The sequence below is a fragment of the Xenopus laevis genome, chromosome 7L (assembly GCF_017654675.1).
Source record: "Xenopus laevis strain J_2021 chromosome 7L, Xenopus_laevis_v10.1, whole genome shotgun sequence".
NCBI lineage: Eukaryota > Metazoa > Chordata > Amphibia > Anura > Pipidae > Xenopus > Xenopus laevis.
This window is the reverse complement of record NC_054383.1, coordinates 126,122,869-126,145,360: the sequence shown is the minus strand read 5'-3', so window position 1 is coordinate 126,145,360 and position 22,492 is coordinate 126,122,869. Positions and strand designations below refer to the sequence as shown.

Here is a 22,492-nt window from a genome sequence, read left to right as displayed (position 1 = left end):
CGGGAATTGCAGGCTTCTGCGAAATTTTTCTTAAGTCCTAGTCCTTTGCTAGGGATTGGTGGACGGTGGTCAATGCCTCCGACTGTGGAGCCCCGGTTTCCAGACTGTCTCAAATCCAGATGCTTCCTGTTACCGTGAGACTGCGGCGCTTTAGGATGATCTGACAGACGTCTTGAGGGTTTCCTTAAAGCGGTCTATAGGCTCTTTCGCAGGGTCGACGCGCTTGTCTGTCTAGCGTCAGCCTGGGTGGCCAGAGGCATCACAGGCAGGGCTGAATCTCTCTTCTCCGATATTCAGGGACGGCGTTCCCAGGGGCCGACCTTATCGAATCCGTGCGTTCTATAGCAGAGGCATCCGCCTACAAGTCTGACGCCACCCTCGATACCGCACAGATCACAGCGCGTAACCTCAGCTCTAGCTGTAGCGCCCGTCGAAACCCTGTGGCTTAAGAATTGGGCAGCCGACTCTAGCTCTAAGAAATCCCTTACTTCGCTCCCCTTCAAGGGACAACGACTGTTTGGTGAAGAACTTGAAAAAATCATTTCTCAGGCCACAGGGGGCAAGAGCACTTTTCTTCCTCAGTCTAAGAACAAGCCTTCCACACAGCCCCGCCGGTCCACATTTTATTTTCGGGGTCAATCTACCCGATTTTCTAGAAGATACAGCCCTCCCAGACGCTCCAATTTTCGCTCCAAACAAGCAGACAAGGGACGTCCTTCATGGAAGACTAACAAATTCCACAACAAGACTTCTGCCGACAAGTCTGCCTCAGGCTGACGGGGCACCCCTCCGGAATCGCGGCAGTCCTTAGGGGCAGACTACTGCAATTCCCGGAGGTCTGGCTCCAGCATTCCTCCGATGCCTGGGTAAACGAGATCATATCAGAGGGTTATCATCTGGATTTCTCTTCTCCCCCCCCTCGGAAGTTCCTCATGTCCAGACTTCCTACCAATTCGACCAAGGCTCTAGCCTTCCTGGACTGTGTCCACAAGATGGAGCAAAGTGGAGTAATCATCCCAGTGCCTCCTCCAGAGACATTCTCAGGGTTCTACTCCAATTTGTTCCTGGTCCCCAAACGGGACGGCTGCTTCCGACCGGTGTTGGATCTCAAGTTCCTCAACAAATTCATCAGATCGGTCAAATTCAAAATGGAAACCCTTCGCTCTGTGATACGGGTGATGGAACAGGATCAGTGGATGATGTCCTTGGACATCAAGGATGCCTACCTCCACGTACCAATTTGGCCACCTCATCACCAGTTCCTGCGGTTCGCCTTCAAAAATCGGCATTATCAATTTGTGGCACTCCCCTTCGGTCTTTCCTCAGCCCCCAGGGTCTTCACCAAGCTCATGGCGGTGTCCGCAGCAGCCCTACGTCTCCAGGGCATATCGGTGACGCCTTACTTGGACGATCTGCTCCTGAAGGCCAGGACGAAAGACAAGAGCGAACAGGATCTTCAGAAGGCCGTTTCGTTACTACAGGACTTCGGATGGACCATCCATTGGAAAAAGTCCAATCTCATTCCCAGTCACAGGATGATTTTTCTGGGTCTCGAATTCGACACTCGTACGCAGAGAGTGAGTCTCCCCTCGGAGAAACAGGAGAAGATCCGAACCCAAGTGCAACTCTTACTTCGGACCTCCAGGCCCACCATTCACCTACTGATGAAGGTTCTCGGACTCATGGTCTCTTCGATCGAAGCGGTCCCCTTCGCACAATTGCATCTTCGTCCGCTTCAATCCAACATTCTGACCACATGGAAAGGGGGACCCTTATCGCAGAGAATCTCGCTTCTCAGCTCGACACTGGAATCTCTCCTTTGGTGGCTCAGACCATCCAGCCTGTCAGGGGGACAGTCCTGGGCGACTCCGGATTGGCTAGTGATAACCACGGATGCCAGCCTTCTGGGCTGGGGAGCAACGTGGGACAGTCGGTCCGCACAAGGTCTATGGTCTCCCGAGGAGTCCAAACTCTCCATCAACGTAGTGGAGCTAAGGGCGGTAAAACTCTCTGACACTGGTCGCACATCCTCCAGGCCAAGGCTGTTCGGGTGCATAGCGACAATTCCACAACCGTCGCATACATCAACAGACAGGGTGGAACCCGCAGCAAGGCCGCCTTGGCAGAAGTGCAACAGATTCTACTCTGGGCGGAGGCCAGTTCCGTAAGGCTTTCCGCCATTCACATTCCGGGAGTGGACAACACCAGGGCCGATTTTCTCAGTCGGCACCTCCTAGATCCAGGAGAGTGGGAGCTTCACCCGGAAACATTTGCGGAGATCGTCCGTCATTGGGGGATTCCCGAGATCGATTTAATGGCGTCCAGAGTCAATCGCAAGGTGCCCAACTTCTTCGCTCGCTCACGCGATCCTCTGGCAGTGGGCATAGATGCCATGACACAGACCTGGCACTTCGACCTCGCCTACGTCTTCCCTCCTCTTCCCATGCTTCCTCGGGTGCTGAAAAAGATCAGGCAGTCTCACGTCACCGCGATCGTGATAGCCCCTTTTTGGCCCCGGAGAACTTGGTTCTCGGATCTTCAGGAGATGTCCGTCGCACAACCTCTGCGACTGGCCCCGCGGACCGACCTGCTTCTTCAAGGCCCCATTGCTCATCACAATCCGGGCCTCTTCGCTTTGACGGGATGGCTGTTGAGGCCGCCATCTGGAGACGAAAGGGGATAGCGGAAGATGTTATCATCACCATGTTGAAGTCCCGCAAGGCTACTTCTTCCAAGGCCTATCACAGAGTTTGGCGTAACTACTGGACCTGGTGCAGGGAAACCGCCGTCCCCTCTGCTGATTCTTCCTTCATGGACTGTGTCATCCCTCGAGTTTTGTCCTTCCTTCAAAGGGGTTTGCAGTTGGGCCTGAAACTCAGCTCCTTGAAGGTACAGGTGTCAGCTCTCTCGGTGTTGCTTCAATCCCGTTTGGCCTTGGATGACTCAGTCCGTACTTTTCTCCAAGGAGTGGCTCATGTCGCCCCTCCTTTCCGCCCTCCGACTCCGAGTTGGGATCTCAATATTGTTCTGGATGCTCTTTTAGATCCTCCCTTTGAACCTCTAGCATCAGTTTCCGATGACTGGCTCACTCGGAAGGTGGTTTTTCTTGTGGCGATCTCTTCTGCGAGACGAGTTTCGGAGCTCTGCGCACTATCCTGTGATCCGCCCTTCCTTGTTTTTCACAGAGACAAGGCCGTACTCCGCACGGTTCCATCATTCCTACCCAAGGTGGTGACGTCCTTTCACATCAACCAGGAGATTGTGGTACCGTCCCTGTGTCCGGATCCCAAGAATGACAAGGAACGAAGACTTCATGGTTTGGATGTGGTCAGAGCGCTCCGGTGGTATCTGGACAGATCCAAGTCCTTCCGCCGTTCGCAGTCCCTGTTCGTTCTGCCCACAGGGACTCGGAGGGGCTTGGCTGCGTCCAAGTCTTCTATTGCCCGATGGCTCCGGGAAACCATCGCGAAGGCCTATTTAGCCAAAGGTAAGTCGCCCCCCAGAAGGTGTTCGAGCCCACTCTACAAGATCAGTGGGAGCTTCCTGGGCATGGCGCAACTCGGCCTCTTTGGACCAGATCTGCAGAGCGGCTACCTGGTCTTCTGTCCACACATTTACTAAATTCTATTGTCTCGACACGTTTTCCTCGGCCGAAGCCTCCTTTGGTCGTAAGGTGTTGCACTCTGTGGTGCAATAATGTGTCATTGTCTCGCTCCCTCCCTGCTTCTTTTGTTGGGGCTGCTTTGTTAAGTCCCCATCTGTCCCTGTGTCCCCCTTGAGACGACAGAGAAAACAGGATTTTTTGATACTCACCGTTAAATCTGTTTCTCTGTAGTCGATAAGGGGGACACAGGGCTTCCCGCCCTTCAGCGAGTTGGATCTATTGGTCCACAAGTGAAATGTTTTCCTGTTTACCAGTTCTGCAGTTTCTTGTTTATCTTTAGCAGTCGCTTTGGTACTAACTGAATGGTTTATTACTAGGTTGGGTTAAGCCATGGTCTTGGCACGCCCCTTTCTGTTTTTATTCTAAGTGTCCTGCCTCCTAGAGGGTGGAGCTTAACCCCATCTGTCCCTGTGTCCCCCTTATCGACTACAGAGAAACAGATTTAACGGTGAGTATCAAAAAATCCTGTTATTTACAAGAGGGGGTACTTTATTCACTGTATACACTCCAAATGGTTTCCATGCTTCTCAGTCATGTCTGACTAATGGGAGAAGGAATCTAACCAGTGGGACTTCTGATTGGTCAATATAATAAATGAAAATAATGAAATCCCTGGCTCTTGTCCATAGGCCAACAATCAGAGATACTGCAGGAGGCATCAGTTCCCATAATCAGCAGCTCCATGTGCAACCAGCCTGAATACTACATACACTACATAGTTAAATCTGTTATGACTTTGTGCCTCCTACAGGGGGACAGTGGGGGTCCGTTTGTGTGTGAGGACAATTTATCGCGCTCTTCCAGGTGGCGTCTGTGTGGCATAGGGAGCTGGGGCATAGGATGTGCAATGCCAAACAAACCCGGGGTATATGCCAAGGTGGACCAGTACCAGTACTGGATCTACAGGGCCATGAAGGTAAGTACTTAGAGGGGCACAGAACTGGGCTTCATTGTGGCACAAATAACTCCAAATAATCAGATATTTGCCTGAATTTGTCACTTATGTGGCAAGTAAAATCAGTCTAATCTTATCATTTGTCCCCAGATCCAGGGTCACACCATAATAGAGGGGCCTAAGGAAGCCTACCTGGGTGGTCCTTGCCCAACTGCATTTTCAAATCTTTGTGTTAGATATGTGACTGGGGAAGGATGAACAAAGCAAACAATTGCCCCTATAAATAACAATAGTCTCAAGGGCCTGAGCTGGTAGATAATTTCAGTCCCCCAGCTCTGCTGCTGGATTTACAAGGCAAGATTATGGCAGTGGCTGGAAGAGTTTTTTATTTTTCTTTTAAAAGATTTAATCTAGTGTACAGGCAACCCGCTTAAAGATGCCACACTAGGTGCAGGCCCTCGGATGCCTATGCATAAATACAGCCCTGGCCAACTGCCCATCTTCTTGTGTATGAAAGGGGTTGTCCACCTTTAGGTTAACTTTTAGTATGATGTAGAGATGGATATTCTGAAACTATATGAAATTGGTTTTCATTTTTTATTTGTAGTTTTTGAGTTCTTTAGCTTTTTATTCAGGAGCCCTCCAGTTTGCAATTATAGAAGTATATTTGAATAAGAGACTGGAATATGAATAGGAGAGGCCTGAATAGAAAGACAAGCAATAAAAAGTAGCAATAACAATACATTTGTAGCCTTACAGAGCATTTGTTTTTAGGATGGGTCAGTGACCCCCTTTTGAAAAGTAGAAAGAGTCTTAAGAAGGCAAATGGTTTAAAAACTATAAATAATGAAGACCAATTGAAAAGCTGCTTAGAATTGTCCATTCTGTATCATACTGAAAGTTAACTCAAAGGTGAATGGCCCCTTGAATTGAAGCAGTCCCACCAACCATGTCCAACATCTTGTGGATGGAAACAGTCAAGGGTAAAGGCTGTTTAAGCAGCAGAGGACTAACTTCATATTATTAACTTCATATTAATACCCTCTGTTTTGCAATGAGATGTTGGACAGGCAGGTGTCCACTTAATTTTGGCCAAAGTTCAAGTCCGTGGCAAGAAGTGGGCGTTTTTATCAAAACACTTTCTCCATTGCTGAACGCCTGTCTGATTAACTGCCTGCAGAGTCACTTTTAAGATTTTTATTTGAAACCATCAAGCTGTGATAGTGTTTATATTGTCCCTTTCAGACAAAATCCGATGTAGCTGGGATTACTGAGATGCCATAAGCAGACAAGGAGACCCTCAGAATGACAAGATCCCACTCTTTTCCAGCCTGTGACCAGTGTTTGTCAATACCAGACCTTCAGCTTCCACACAATGAGGAACTGCAGTTGCAACTGCAATTGGCATCATTCCCTTCTTCTACAGCGCTACTTTTATAGTCACAGGGACGTCACACTGGAACTACAATTTGCTACTACCACGTTATTGCTGGGAAAATAAGGGGCACGTTTTTTTGCACCCCTGTGACTGAACTTAGACTTTAATTGTACTGTATATGCCTAATCAGATGGATATAGCACTTGGGGCACTACTCCAAGTCTGTTCCTGGTTTAAGAGATTGTCAAGTCTCTACACCCTGACCAACTCTCATCCAGAAAATTTTAGAATGAAATCAGCATTCAAGGTACAAGAACACAATGAATGATGGTCCATCAATGTAAAACCTGCGTGCTGTGGAAATAACCCCTAGTGCATTTTTGGAAACAGACATGCTGCCAACCTCCATGTCATCAAATATGTTGCCTCTGGAGGAAAAATAAGGGAATCACGGCTCTTTTCCTCATCATTCAGTGACGGCAAACAATAATTTGGCAATTGATTGCACAGAAGATTCCAAAAATGAAGCATTTTTTAGTCGGATTATCACTCAGCTATCCATATACAGTATACACAGATATATAGATGAAAATTTTGTTGGGAATTTTAAGTGGTAAGGGACTTTGGGTGTATGTGCCTTACCATTCATTCCAATCACATACAAGGGTGTTCATGTATGATTTTTATTGCATTTAATCAGACTGCCAGGTGCTACATTAATGAGAATGTATTAGGTGATCTACAACTGAGGATGATGGGATCAAAAAAATCATGAAGCTGCTGCTGCATGTACCAGTGTTTCTTGCATGGGCTCGGGCTCAGAGCTTGTGTTGTTGAGAAACTAGAGAATACTGCCTAGTCCAAACCCAGGCAAGGAACACCAAAGAACCGTGTCATTCTGATTGTTTGTATTGTATAGAAACATTATACTGACTGGGGCAAGGGGTTGGCAGTGTTACTCATTAAGGGTGCCTAACAAATTGACACCCCCTTCCCCGGTGTATTTAAATATCTTAGTAAGGAATGCTTTGTACAGGCTGATGCCAAAATGTACTGTTACTGATGGTAATATGAAGGAAGGTTGTATTGAGTGCACATCCCAGAGCAGCTTCTGCCATGGGTGGTCCTGATACCCCAATGGTCCGAAAGCTTCAGGCCAATATACTGCCAGTGCCAGGTGCCAAACTTCTAACAAAGACCCACTGAGCTCTTAATTCCACTGAAATTACCCACCCTCTCGAATGACGTAACACTGGATAGCCTGTTCCTATTTGATGTCAGGTTTGGGTTCATAAAAGGAATGTAAAAAAAAATGAAATCCCATTTTTTACTTTCTTTAATGAAAAAGAAACCTATCTCCAATATACTTTAATTTAAAAATGTGTACTGTTTTTATAAGAAAGACTTTATGCAGTGAAATTTTCCTTTAATTTGCTGCTGTGGATAGGAATTTTCAGACGGTCCCTAACTGCTCTGCAGGATAATATCTTAATATCAAACAGCAGGGGGAGCCCCCGACCTTCCTCAAACTCAAGCAGCTTTGTTTGTTTCCCTGTAGAGCAGTCGGCGACTGTGTAGAGATTTGTATTGGATTTTATTTTTGCCTTTAAATCCTCTTTAAAGGAAAACTATACCCCTCCAACAATGTAGGTCTCTATAAAGATATATTGATTAAAACAGCTCATATGTAAAACCCTGCTTCATGTAAATAAACCATTTTCATAATAATATACTTTTCTAGTAGTATGTGCCACTGGATAATCATCAATAGAAAATTGCCATTTTAAAAAATAAGGGCCGCCCCCTGGGATCGTATTATTCACTGTGCACACAAACTTACCAAACAAACCATATATGTTAGGTTACATGAGCCAATTAACAGACAGAGTTCTGTCTTTTGCTCCCACACTTCTTCCTGTTATAGTTAGAGCTGCAGTATTTCTGGTCAGGTGATCTCTTCCTGTTACAGTTAGAGCTGCAGTATTTCTGGTCAGTTGATCTCTTCCTGTTACAGTTAGAGCTGCAGTATTTCTGGTCAGGTGATCTCTTCCTGTTACAGTTAGAGCTGCAGTATTTCTGGTCAGGTGATCTCTTCCTGTTACAGTTAGAGCTGCAGTATTTCTGGTCAGGTGATCTCTTCCTGTTACAGTTAGAGCTGCAGTATTTCTGGTCAGGTGATCTCTTCCTGTTACAGTTAGAGCTGCAGTATTTCTGGTCAGGTGATCTCTTCCTGTTAGTTAGAGCTGCAGTATTTCTGGTCAGCTGATCTCTGAGGCAGCACACAGACCATCACGAAATGGTTGTTCAAGGCAAGAGATGTAAAAGGGCAATATTTACTTAAATATATTTATCGGTATGACAAAATTCTTTAATATGCCACTTAATTTGATATAAACTATCTGTTGCTCAAGTATTCATTTTGGGGGTATTGTTTTCCTTTACTGTTTCCAACTCCAGCTGCAGGGACAAAGATCATGGAGCCAGATTTAAACAGATAAACTGGGATTCTATTTGGAGGATTATTTTGCTGCAGCCACTGGTTCTGGAGAGTTGGAGAAAGATTGTATTAAACAATACAAAAACTATAAAATCCACATTAGATTACATGACAACACAGGACCCAGTGCAGTCTGTATATTCTGATTATTAATCAGTCTTGCTGTATCGGCTTCTGGCAGATATTATTTGACTTGTGCTGTTTTTGATAATTTATGACGATATCTAAGCAGCCAAGACCACACTGAGCATGTGCACAGTCTTGGTCTTTCAAAGATGTATAACAAAGTTACAAGATGGGGACCTGCTGTGTCCAACTTTGAAAACATAAATCATTTGTTTGATTAGGCTTGTGGTGCAGTGAGCTTATGTTTATGTTTAGTATAAAAAATACAGCATTTCTAGCCTTATTCTATTTTAGACTTTACTTTTCCCTTTAAATCCTTTTGGGAGGGTTTAGAACGGGCAGGTGATGTATAGGGTCTTACCAAGCTGGTGTCGTGAGTCCGTGCTCCTATAAATGTATTTCTACCCCTCCCATGATACTGACTTATGGAACATTAGTAAGAAAGCAAACATAGCAAATCCCAGCTGAGCCTGTTGCACTGCATGGACTCTTCATAATGGGACACTGCAAACTGATTTCAAGGATAAATAAGAATAGACTATGGTGACAGTGTGAAAGGGATACTCTTGTGACTGATGAAATTGATTTGTATTCATTGTTATTTTGTATACATTGCATCTAATTAATTTTTATGACCATTTTAGGTTAAAAAACAGCCATATGTACTGGTTATGGGAACCATTTCAGGCATTTTTTATGTAGGAGTGATGACAGGGTGGCCAGTAAATTTGTCTCTGACTTTCATAGCCAGCTGGGCCTTCTAATGGATTGGCATTCACCCTTTTAGTGTAAATTAGGTTACTAGCACTAACCAGCTACTTGCATGCAGTACATACACTCTAGGAGGCAGATTTATCAAAGGTCGAAGAGAATTTTTGAATTCAAAAAATTCTAATTTCAAGCTATTTTGTGTGTACTTCGAATAGTACAAATTCTATTCAACTTTGAAAAAAATCAGAATATTGAAAATTTATCGTACTGTCTCTTTAAAAATTCGACTTCGACCATTCGCCATCTAAAACTTGCTGAATTGTTCTTTTAGCCTATGGGGGACCTCCTAGAACCTATATGGAGTCAATTGGTGGACTTTGAAAAATCAAAGTTTTTTTCGGGAAGATCTGATCGGCCGAATACGGACCTATACGTTCGAAAACACCTATCCGGCAAAAAAAAATTCGACTTCATTTCGGTTGGTATTTTTGAATTCGATTTTCAACGTTTTTCAAATTTGAAATTCGACCCTTGATAAATATGCCCCTAGGAGTCAATATCCATAGGGGCATTTATTAGGGCACATCTATTACCCCTGTTGCCAAGCTGCATGTGGCTCATTTCAAGCTGAAGAGCTATTAAAGGAAAACTAAACCCATTTTGCAAACAAAGGGTCTGTGGCACAGGAACCCCTCCAGAATTGTTGCAACCTAAATCCCTTAAACAGCCCTGCCCCATACAAGTCTATACACCAGGTAGAGTTGAGCAGTGGGTTTAAAGACCCCATGTTCAGCCACTTCACCTCCCTGACAGTATCACTAAAAAGTATGTACTTTATAAGCTGATCTAGTCCTGACTTCTAGTGCCCATGCTCCTGCTTGTTGATCATGCAAAGGAGCAGCAGTGCTGGTAAATAGTGATGGGCGAAATGTTTCACCAGGATTTGCCATGAAAAACACCCATAGACTGTAATGTATAGTAAAAAAAGGCATGTGGTTTGGAAAATGTTGTGCCAAAAAAGGCCTATTGATTTTTCACAAATTTTCTGTAAAGCGAAATGGTTCCCCCATCACTAGTGGTGAGTCTTAGCAGGGGGACACAATGCCAACAGAGAGCTTAAAGAGATTCTGTCATGGGGAAAAAAAAATTCAAAACATATCAGTTAATAGTTCTTCTCCAGCAGAATTCTGCACTGAAATCCGTTTCTCAAAAGAGCAAACTGATTTTTATTATATTTAATTTTGAAATATGACATGGGGCTAGACATATTGTCAGTTTCCCAGCTGCCCCAGTCATGTGACTTGTGCTCTGATAAACTTCAGTCACTCTTTACTGCTATACTGCAAGTTGGAGTGATATCACCCCTCCCCCCCAGCAGCCTAACAACAGAAAAATGGGAAGGTAACCAGATAACAGCTCCCTAACACAAGATAACAGCTGCCTGGTAGATATAAGAACAGCACTCAATAGTAAAATCCAGGTCCCACTGTGACACATTCAGTTACATTGAGTAGGAGAAACAACAGCCGGCCAGAAAGCAGTTCCATCCTAAAGTGCTGGCTCTTTCTGAAATCACATGACCAGGCAAAATGACCTGAGATGCACCTACACACCAATATTACAACTAAATACACTTGCTGGTTCAGGAATGACATTTTATATTGTAGAGTGAATTATTTGCAGTGTAAACAGTATCATTTAGAAATAAAAATCACACCCTAAAATCATGTCAGAATCCGTATAAAAAAGCAAACACCTTGTGCTGCTTATAACGGGGCCACTCATATTGCAGTCTCCATAAACTACATTGTGACCAGGAGTTTCAATAAAATGTATTTTGCTCAGTTCATGGTCTTGTTTCTTCCTTTATATGTGATGGTTCTGTTCATATTTAGGGATGCCGTAGGCTCTGTATATGTCTCATACAACAAATAGAGTAAAAGACAATGCAGTTAGGGTTAGAATGGAGACCAACTGCAAAGTGGCTCTACCCTCCTGTAATAGAGTAAAGTTGTATTTAGAGCAGCGATGCAATGGCTAGAAACACAAATGGGTTCCCTGATAAAAGATTATGTTCCCCCAAAAAATACGGGTGCTTGTGTGTATATTCTGTCACTTTTTTATATTTACTGAAACTGTAATTTCTTTAAAGCTTTTAAAGTTATTTATCAAATGTAAATAGTCCTATAGTCCAACCTTGGGTGCGGGTCACAGTTTGTCATATACAAAACTACATACGACACATATTATCCAAGCATGTTAATTGCAAACTCTGAATATATAGATAGATAGATATATATATATATATATATACATACACAACTGGTTGCTATGGTAGCATTAAATTATGATATATGTTATATGACCATAAATGGCAAAGTGCCAAGGCAGCAATTGGTTGCTATGGCAACATTGCATCATATGAGTCTGTGATGTCATAATGTCAGCGACCTACTTTAGTCAGTGCCAACAAGACTACTGGTCATTTCAGGATTTTTAGTGCTGGACTAAACACCAGCAGTGAATTTTCTGAAATTATTTTTTTCTTAATAACATCTTTTATATTAGAATGGCGTTTCGCTCATTTTCCAACAAAGGGTAAGAATATTTAACTTCTTCTCATATAGAGTATTTATGCATTATAACTAGGCTTGTGCTTTATGTGTTATAATTATTATTGGCAAAGTGCCAACTCAGCAACTGGTTGCTATGGTAGCGTTAAATTATGATATATGTTATGGGATGTTATGTGACCATATATGGCAAAGTGCCAAGGCAGCAATTGGTTGCTATGGCAGCATTACATTGTGATGTCATTTCAGTTGGTGATGTCATAATGCCAGTGACCTACTTTAGTCAGTGCCAACAAGACTACTGGTCATTTCAGGATTTTTAGTGCTGGACGAAACACCAGCAGTGAATTTTCTGAAATTATTTTTTTCTTAATAACATCTTTTATATTAGAATGGTGTTTCGCTCGTTTTCCAACAAAGGGTAAGAATATTCAACTTCTCATATATAGGGGTATATTTATCAAAGAGTGAAGTTAAAGTTCGCCACAGTCTGCTAGAGTGAAATTCTGCCACTCTCCATTCATTTCTATGGGTTTTTTAAAGGCGTATTAAACAAAGGGTGAAAGTAAAAGTTCACCCTTGAATGAATAAGCTTTTAAAAAATCCCATAGAAATGAATAGAGAGAGGCGGTATTTCATAAATATACCACATAGAGTATTTATGCACTATAACTAAGCCTGTGTTTTATGTATTATTATTGGCAAAGTGCCAAGGCAGCAAATAGTTGCTATGGTAGCGTTACATTGTGATATATGTTATGGGATGTTATGTGACCATATGTGGCAAAGTGCCAAGGCAGCAATTGGTTGCTATGGCAACATTGCATCATATGATGTCATATGAGTCGGTGATGTCATAATGTCAGTGACCTACATAAGTCAGTGCCAGCAAGACAGCTGGTCATTTCAGGATTTTCACTGCTGGACTAAACCCCAGCAGTAAATTTTCTGAAATTCATTTTTTTTGATAACATCTTTTATATTAGAATGGCTCTTCGCTCATTTGCCAACAAAGGGTAAGACTATTCAACTTCTCATATAAAGTATTTATGCATTATAACTAGACTTGTGCTTTATGTGTTAGAATTATTATTGGCAAAGTGATAACTCAGCAACTGGTTGCTATGGTAGTGTTACATTGTGATGTCATAATGTCAGTGACCTACTTAAGTCAGTGCCAACAAGACAGCCGGTCATTTCAGGATTTTTTACTGCTGGACTAAACACCAGCAGTGAATTTTCTGAAATTCATTTTTTTTTTTAAATAACATCTTTTATATTAGAATGGCGTTTCGCTCATTTGCCAACAAAGGGTAAGAATATTCAACTTCTTCTCATATAGAGTATTTATGCATTATAACTATGCATGTGCTTTATGTGTTAGAATTATTATTGGCAAAGTGCCAACTCAGCAACTGGTTGCTATGGTAGTTTTACATTATGATGTCACAATGTCAGTGACCTACTTATTACAATTATTATTGGCAAAGTGCCAACTCAGAAACTGGTTGCTATGGTAGCGTTACATTGTGATATATGTTATGTGACCATATATGGCAAAGTGCCAAGGCAGCAATTGGTTGCTATGGCAGCATTACATTGTGATGTCATTTCAGTTGGTGATGTCATAATGTCAGCGACCTACTTAAGTCAGTGCCAACAAGACAACTGGTCATTTCAGGATTTTCACTACTGGACTAAACACCAGCAGTGAATTTTCTGAAATTATTTATTTTTTAATAACATCTTTTTTATTAGAATGACATTTCGCTCTTTTAACAACAAAGGGTAAGAATATTCAACTTCTCATATATAGGGGTATATTAATCAAAGAGTGAAGTTAATTTTCACCATACTTTGTTCATATTCATACTCAGTAGCTATTGTAACATTACATTATGATGTGATAATGTCAGTGACCTACTTATTACAATTATTATTGGCAAAGTGCCAACTCAGCAACTGGTTGCTATGGTCACGTTGCTTTGTGATGTCATAATGTCTGTGACCTACTTAAGGCACTGGTCATTTCAGGAGTTTCACTGCTGGACTAAACCCCAGCAGTGAATTTTCTGAAATTCATTTTTTAAAAACATCTTTTACTGTATATTAGACTGGCGTTTCACTCATTTGCCGACTAAGGGTAAGAATCTTTAACTTGTGGGTAGTATTTCAAGAAGGTGCATCTGTTGGTATAATGTGGCTGCTCTCTGACATCACGTTCATACAAAATCATTTTGTGAGAGCGCATCTACATTGTATTCTGATTTATCTGTTGTTGAGACTCACCAAATGCAAAATTAAACAATTAAATTGTCATTTCTCTTGTGATTTTAATTGTAGAAATATCAACTTCTTCAGAAAACTTTGCATTAGATCAAAACAGGCATGTGATCCTGTCCCGGTCGACATAGAGAAAGGGGAAAAAGAGAGAAGGGCACCGTGTACACTCCTCTGTGCGAAGGCTACGCTGGCCATACTTCTCCTGATCAAATTCGTCCATTACGTGGACACATATCTAGCTGAAGGTAAGACAGGGGCTGGAAGGAAGAAATACATTTTCTGAAGGTAACAGAACCACTTCACTACCTGTACTAACGTGTCCATATGGTACTTTGTTCCTCTTACAGGTGTTATGCCGTTGATTGAAGCAGAATATGAACTCTCCATTGACAAAGTTGCGAGAGTAGAAACAGGTAAGGTCACATTCCTTGGACTTTCTCTCTTATGGATATACTTATCATTCCCTCTTTCTATCTGTCTCTTTTAGCCAGTTGTGGGCTTGGTCCATGTCTGAAGCTCACAATATTCTCCCTCTTCCTTCAGGTTTTGCTATTGTTTTTGCCTTGGTCAATCCATTCTTTGGACATCTATCGGATCAGATCAGCCAGTGGACCCTCATGTGTCTGGGAGTATCGTATTGGACTCTGTTTGTCGCGAGCTGTTCCGTAATTCCCCAGGAGGTAAGACTCGATGTATCGGATGGTCAATGAGATTTCACTCAGCGTATAACCTGTACTCAGTAGTATTAATTCTTCATGAATCCTAACTTATAAAAATTTGTACCCTCTTATCCTTTAGTGGGGTTGGACCATCCCTTTTATACGGTGTGCTGTGGCCGCAATAGAAAGTTTTTTTGCAGGCATTTCCCTGACCCTGATTGATGACCTGTTCCCACCTGAAAAGCGACGAGGGACTTTATTCAAGTTTAACAATTTCAGCTATATAATGGGGTAAGCTGCAAGTTGTACCTGGATTCCTGCTACATTCCTGTTGGTTTGTGTGTGGATTCTGTTATATTAACCCTGAATCTCCTTGGTTCTGTTACAGTGCCTTAGGGATCGTTGTGGGAGCAATTGTGCCAAGCTATTTAGGCTCAAACTGGCGTTTTGCACTGCAGGTAAGGAAAATTCAACCGGGTACCATTAATTATATTGGGGTGACGGGAAGATACAATTGAATATTGGCTAAACATGAAGAGACAAATAAAACAGTGGTTGTTGTGAGATATTAGCCTTTTATTATCAGTTTAGTTGATTGGATACTGTACATGAAAAGAGATACATGGCTGGGTACTTAACTGCTGTTTTCTTTGGACACAGCTAGTTGCAGTCGCTGGATTAGCGTGCCTAGTGCTGCTCATCTGTGTGAAGAAGGAACCACCTAGATGCTATACCGAGGACCACAGTGATGACCCTCAGATGCAGATCCTCAGTTTCCAATATATTTGGAAGTTGACCTCCTCCTTCTTCAAAAATCTGAGGATGCTATCTAAAACGTGAGTATTATTGAGTATTATTTATGATAAATCAAATGGAAAATTGCAGAAGATGTATATATATTACTAATCCCTCTCCTCCACTTTCAGACGGAGCTTTGTTTTTCTCACCTTGGCTTCATGGTCCGTGAATTTCATTAATGAAGCCATGTTTGCCGTTGTTCCTGATTTCCTGAACCGAACCAGGGCCGTGACAAGCAGTTCGTTTCCCTGTCTGTTGCCAGATTGTTACTACAGCGACTTGTGAGTCTCCAGAACTTGTGCATATTTAGGGGCAGGTTTATCGAGGGTCGAATTTAGAGTTCATGGGAGTTTTATTAAACTCCCATAAACTCCCAAGAACTCAAAATTCGACCCGCAAACTCAAATTGAATTCAAATCGAATCGTTTTGAATCGAATCTAATTCGATTCACGTTTTTTCTCCAAAAGCAACTCCATTTTCAGGAAGGCTGCAAACAACTCCAAATTTATCCCAGGACCTTCCCCATAGGTTAAAACAGCAATTCAGCAGGTTTAAGGTGGCAAATAGTCGAATTCAAAGTATTAAAGGGCCAGTACATGATACATTTCTATAATCAAATTCGAATTTTTAACTATTCCCTAGTCAAATTTCACTTCGACCCTTGATAAATCTGCCCCTAAATGTGTGTTTACCAGTCCCATTATGAACAAGCCTTGCTATGGTTTAGCAGATAGCCTTTAGCAAGTGCACTGTATTGTTTAGGATGTATATTAAATTGTTTCAGTTCAGGAACTGAGAAGTTATTATTAGAGGTACATTATACAGTTTGAACAATATAATAAACATTCTTGTCTCTTTGTCTCCTTCTAGTATGTTCTATGGTTTGATTAAATACACGGCTGACATCGTGGGGATACAAATAGGAATGGTGATCATCACTCGGTGGTTCAAGATGTATCCATCCGCTGATCGACTGGTATCCGGTTTAGGACTTATGGCCTCTGGATGTTTCATTTGCATCTTCTTTTTCACTGTACAAAGCAGCTTTACCCTTGCCTATGTGAGTTATATCCTTTGGATTTAAGACACAATAATGTTTTTACTCCCAACATCGAGGGATGTTGAGATTGAGAGAAGGTGATAGCATGAAGCTAATTAACCTAGATTAGAAATAGATTATTTTTATGGCCCCAGTTCTACATGAATGGTTTAAAATATTACTAACGCTCAAGGATAAGTTAACAAAAGTGATTTAAGAGCCAACCTTAGAGATAACATCAACATTGGCGCCAATAATTGTATTAAATGATTATTCCATTTAGATGTGGGTTCATTTTATTTTTTTATCTCACCACCCTATACTCTCTCCTACAGGGGTTCGTCTTTGTAGGTGGCGTTCTACTGAATATAAACCAGGCTGTAGCTACTGACATGATACTGGTAAATATATCTCTTGAAGAACTTTTTCCTTTCATACCCACAGACAGAATCATATGAACTAGTGTTTGGGTCCTAATCATCGGGTTTATATGCTTTTTTATTGATAACATAACCCCATGTTGGACACCAATAAGCGCAAGATATGATATCAAATAATAATAATGGCAGTGACCTCTTCCCTGATAAACCCTTCTTTTCTCTTTCTTGCCAGTCGGTAGTAATGCCAAATTCCCGTGGCACAGCAATAGCCTTGCAGTCTATTATAGCGCAGTTAGCAGGAGGGGTATTTGCCCCATTTATCATTCCGAAGGTAAGTGCATTTGATTCCCCTTAAGATTTTAAACTCTAGCAAACCCAACCTTTTAGCTTTATATCTGAGCCACTGTAAATGGTTTGTTATCATGGTGTCTCTCTGCTGTGCAGTCCTGTGTAATATGTTACCACTTTATAAACATGCAACAATTAACTTCTATGTCTTTTATCAGATTTCTGATGCGATCCAGACGTGGCAACCAGAAACCAGCCCAATGCGCTGCTTGCAATATGCCTTGATAATATTGGCAATTCTGGCATTGATTGGAGGATGCTTCTTCCTCTGTACAAACTTTTGTATTGAAGAGGATCGGAAAGTAGTTGAACAGGCCCGCGCCCCAAGCCCACCACCTGAATTGTGAGTACACAGTATAGGTTAATTAATGCACAATGGATTATAGGAAATAGGAATGAGATTTGTATGACGTATAGATGACAATGTGGAGACTGGAAGGCAGTGTTTGGCAGTATAAGTTCCATGAAGGATACCATGAAGGTAGCAGAGGGTGATTGGTAGTAAAAAGGGTTGTTTAAGTTGGGGTCTGTGTGGAGCTATTCCTGTCAACTACCTCAAATTTCCCAATCAAAAAGTTGTCTATCACTATAAAAAAAATAGAGGAGCTTATTGAGGATAAGCAGAAGAATGGGAATATTGGGTTATGCCAACACCAGCAAAAATGCATGACTTGGAGTGTTTGTAGCTAAATATACAGAGGTAGAGGTACAGGATGGAAGTATAAATCTCAAAGATTTTACTTTTCGCTTCTTTATTTTTCCACTGACAACTCAGGAACCTACAGGACATACTGGTGTACGACTCTGAAGATCCTGGATATGCTGCTCAGCCTTCTCTAGAATTGGCTCCTGAGTCTCCAGATCCTGCTCCAGAACGACCTGCTCAGCCTGCAGATCTCGATACATGCCGGTTCTGCTGCTTTCCGTTTCTAGGACTGGCTCCTAAGCTTTCAAATCCTTCTCCAGAGATACCTGCTCAGCCTCCAGATCCTTCTGTAGGACTGGCTCCCGAGCCTCCAGATCCTGCTCCAGAACTACCTGCTGAGCCTCCAGATCCTGATACATGCAGGTCCTGCTGCTTTCCCTTTCCTAGGACTGGCTCCTGAGTTTCCAGATCCTGCTTCGGAGATGCCTGCTCATCCTCCAGGAGGAGAAAACTATAGACAGGGAGAATACCTGAACATATAGCATAGGAACCAGGACTGTAACTGGAGTTAACCACACACTAGGAAGTGGGCATGGTGGAAGCCCAGGGGGATACCCATACACAACTGGAGATGACATAGTGATATTGCAGGTTTAATGGCAACAGAAGATAATAACAGGAACAGTCAAAAATCGAAAACAAGGTCAAGCCAAGGTCGTTATCAGGAAATCCAGGAGGGCAAGGAATGCTGGAACAAGAACACTGGAACAAGGGATTCCGGAATACAGGAACAAGGAATGCAGGTCATACAGGAACACACACAATGACTCAGCCCTGGGCAACGCTCTGGGCTGGGTTTATAAAGGAATGGTGATGAGAAATGGGAAACACATGAGGGAAACTACGCTGGTGAAGAACAGGGAGGAGAAAACTATAGACAGGGAGAACACCTGAACATATAGCATATTAACCAGGACCAGTCCTAAGAGCCTCCAGTGGCTCATGGAGTAAGTGCAGCACACAGGGTTCAAGTCCCAGGCTGGTCCTTACATTACCCCCCCCCTTGAGGATCGACCACCGGGCAATCCCAAAGTCGAATGCCCCCCCATACATTTTAGTCCAATAAGTGGAACACTACTAGGACCCGGAATGGGGGCATCAAAAGGAACAGAAACCACTTTGCAAGAGTCAGGAACCACCTCTCCAGGATCAGGGACCAGTGCAGAAACATCACAGGCACCCATTACAGGTGCCAGGAACCAGGAGGCACCCTTTCTGATTAGAAGAAAAGAGGTTCCGCCTAAATATTCTGAAGGGGTTTTTTACAGTGAGAGCTGTGAAGATATGGAATTCTCTCCCTGAACCAGTTGTACTGGCTGATACATTAGATAGCTTTAAGAAGGGGTTGGATGGTGTTTAGCAAGTGAAGGAATACAGTGATATGGGAGATAGCTCATAGTACAAGTTGATCCAGGGACTAGTCCGATTGCCATTTTGGAGTCAGGAAGGAATTTTTCCCCCTCTGAGGCAAATTGGAGAGGCTTCAGATGGGTTTTTTTTGCCTTCCTCTGGATCGACTGGCAGTTAGGCAGGTTAAAAAAAGTAAAAAGGGCGAACTTGATGGACGTGTGTCTTTTTTCAACCTAACTTATTATGACAGGATCTGTTAAAAGGAAATTTGCTGGACATTAGAAATTGTGTAAAAATAAATAAATAAAGCATTCATTGCACAGATACGTCATTTATGTTTTTTTGTCAATCATTTTAAGGAACAGCAACACCAAAAAATGAAAGTGTTTTAAAGGAATGTCAATATAGTATACTGTTGCCCTGCACTGGTAAAACTGGTGTGTTTGCTTCAGAAACACCACTATAGTTTATATAAACAAAGCTGCTGTGTAGCCATGGGGGCAGCCATTCAAGCACAGGATACACAGTAGATAACAGATAAGTACTACTATAGTTGATATAAAGAAGCTGCTGTGTAGCCATGGGGACAGCCATTCAGACACAGGATATACAGTAGATAACATAAGTACTACTATAATTTATATAAACAAGCTGCTGTGTAGCCATGGGGGCAGCCATTCAAGCACAGGATACACAGTAGATAACAGATAAGTACTACTATAGTTTATATAAACAAGCTGCTGCGTAGCCATGGGGGCAGCCATTCAAGCACAGGATACACAGTAGATAACAGATAAGTACTACTATAGTTGATATAAATAAGCTGCTGTGTAGCCATGGGGACAGCCATTCAGACACAGGATATACAGTAGATAACATAAGTACTACTATAATTTATATAAACAAGCTGCTGTGTAGCCATGGGGGCAGCCATTCAAGCACAGGATACACAGTTGATAACAGATAAGTACTACTATAGTTTATATAAACAAGCTGCTGTGTAGCAATGGGGGCAGCCATTTAAGTACAGGATACACAGTAGATAACAGATAAGTACTACTATAGTTTATATAAACAAGCTGCTGAGTAGCAATGGTGGATATTGAAAAAAGTCTATATGGCACAGGTTAAATAGTGGATAACAGATAACACCATTATGTTCTACAGAGCTTATCTGCTGTGTAACCTGAGCCTTTTCTCCTTTGAATGGCTGTCCCCATAGCTACTTAATTTTTTGATGTTACTGCTCCTTTAAGGGACACAGAAGTGAAATGTATTCATGGATAAAACGTCAGCAGAACGTTTAGCAGAACATAAAACATTCCATTGTGCTCTTGAAACCATAATATTGACTTGCAATAACAAGGGCCACGTTCGTTCGTTATAACGCAGCTACGTTTTCCTTTCTGCTTATCATTCTGTTTTTTATATTTAGAACAAATCAAGAAAGCAAGACTTCTTGCCAAAAGAAACCGAACACAACCAAGTGAGGATTCTGCTATAGGCCTTTACAGAAGCCCCAGCAGAAGCCCCAGCAGAAGTGGTACAGGTGATAGAAGGCTTTCTGGGTGGAAATCAGGAGGATATTACGGAGCAGACCCACAGCTCCTCGCAATGCCAATTTCAGGTTTGTACACAGTGTAGTAAGTGTTTTTTTTTTCAATAACTAATTTCAATAATTAATTATTTTTATCTTTTATTGTAGATGTGGAAGTGGCAGTTTGTACACCTGATAAAACAAATGTGTAAAAAAGAATCCATTACCAGACCAAACTAAGGAGCTGCATTGAGAGCTTACAGTGTGGAAGCCATACTATTACTTCAAGAACAAATAACTGGTCTGATTGGAGAAATGGAGAATGACACAGAATCATTTTTTTTTTCTTTATTCTTTAAATGTGTTCAGAAACGTGTTGAAAAAGTTTTGTTTTTTCAAAATACTTGTTTATTATGTAGACTAGAGCAAAATTTTGTTATAATATTTGTCCCAGTTGCTCATGCAGAGCCTGCAGCGTTTGGGTCCACGGCCCACAGTTGGACACAGCACCCAGCTGTTTTTTTCTAATATCTTCATAATACAGCATTTTTTTTTCTAATATCCTCATATTTCTTGTAACATCTCTCAAATGTGTTTTTTCAAAAGATGTCTGTTGCAACCTCAGACGTTGAGACGTGTATACATACAGTGCGTCCCAGTTGCTCATGCAGAGCCTGCAGCGTTTGGGTCCACGGCCCACAGTTGGACACAGCACCCAGCTTTTTTTCTAATATCGTCACAATGCTATCAATATTTGAATATATTGTGATATATTTATGAAACAAAACCGAGAGTATGAGAAATAAAACATTTTATTGTTCAAATTTGTGTTGAGTTCAAGTATGTTTCAGCATTTCATAACCAGCTATAGAGTTAAGTTATGTAGTAACATATTTGGGAAAAAGGGGTTTGTGCCATAATATGTGGCCGGGAACGTTGCGGCCAAGGATATTGTCGTGTACTTCCGTCAGAGGTTTCATGGATATCATCAGATCATCAATACACGCAGAGATACGATCGGCAGCCGGCAGAAATTTTCAAACCTGTCCGAACGACTGAACGACCGATCGGCATGGTACAACAAATGTCGGAGCACTCGACATACGGTCCGAAAGTCGTAAGAGAGTCGTACCAATCCTCCATTTGTACGATCTGATCTTTGCGTCTATGGCCAGCTTAAGTATAATGATCATCACTTTACATAAATGTCACCTGGTTTCAGCAGTTGTATCATCTTCATAAGCAAATAATTTTGTATAGAGAATGTGATGGCGGAACCTTGGTCTCTCTCAGCTCCTTCACTGAACCCTTGTTACTCCTCTTTTTTTTTTTTTGCTTTGGCTTCTTTATTGCTTTTGCCAAGTCATGGTTTGTGTTTGTTTCTGGTGAAGATAATACTGAGATCCCATCCTTTGACCCATTACTTTCTCCTGGGCCTCAACTGCATTTCCATTGGCTGCGTCTCCTCAACATCCTCTGTAGGATCCTCTTGATGGTCTACCTTGGTCTTGCCATGATCACATTCCCTAGGTACAATGCAAAATCAC

At 42.1% G+C, this 22,492-nt stretch overlaps 3 protein-coding genes and 1 pseudogene across 3 annotated transcripts; all 4 read left to right on the top strand.

Annotated features, from left to right (window-relative positions):
• LOC121395696 overlaps positions 1–22,492 on the top strand; it is a 457,636-nt pseudogene that overhangs the window by 8,683 nt on the left and 426,461 nt on the right.
• On the top strand, positions 2,038–6,232 carry LOC121395697. Its single transcript, XM_041569961.1, has 2 exons — positions 2,038–4,580; positions 5,805–6,232. Exon 1 carries the CDS (start codon positions 2,644–2,646, stop codon positions 3,619–3,621), a length of 978 nt encoding a protein of 325 aa, XP_041425895.1. The 5' UTR covers positions 2,038–2,643; the 3' UTR covers positions 3,622–4,580; positions 5,805–6,232.
• LOC121395700 (protein spinster homolog 1-like) lies at positions 13,967–15,460 on the top strand. Its single transcript, XM_041569974.1, has 5 exons — positions 13,967–14,372; positions 14,475–14,540; positions 14,671–14,807; positions 14,926–15,077; positions 15,175–15,460. The coding sequence occupies exons 1-5, from the start codon at positions 14,042–14,044 to the stop codon at positions 15,302–15,304; spliced, it is 816 nt and encodes a 271-aa protein (XP_041425908.1). The 5' UTR covers positions 13,967–14,041; the 3' UTR covers positions 15,305–15,460.
• Positions 17,544–18,906, top strand: LOC121395704 (predicted GPI-anchored protein 58). Its single transcript, XM_041569987.1, has 2 exons — positions 17,544–17,695; positions 18,128–18,906. Exons 1-2 carry the CDS (start codon positions 17,553–17,555, stop codon positions 18,456–18,458), a joined length of 474 nt encoding a protein of 157 aa, XP_041425921.1. The 5' UTR covers positions 17,544–17,552; the 3' UTR covers positions 18,459–18,906.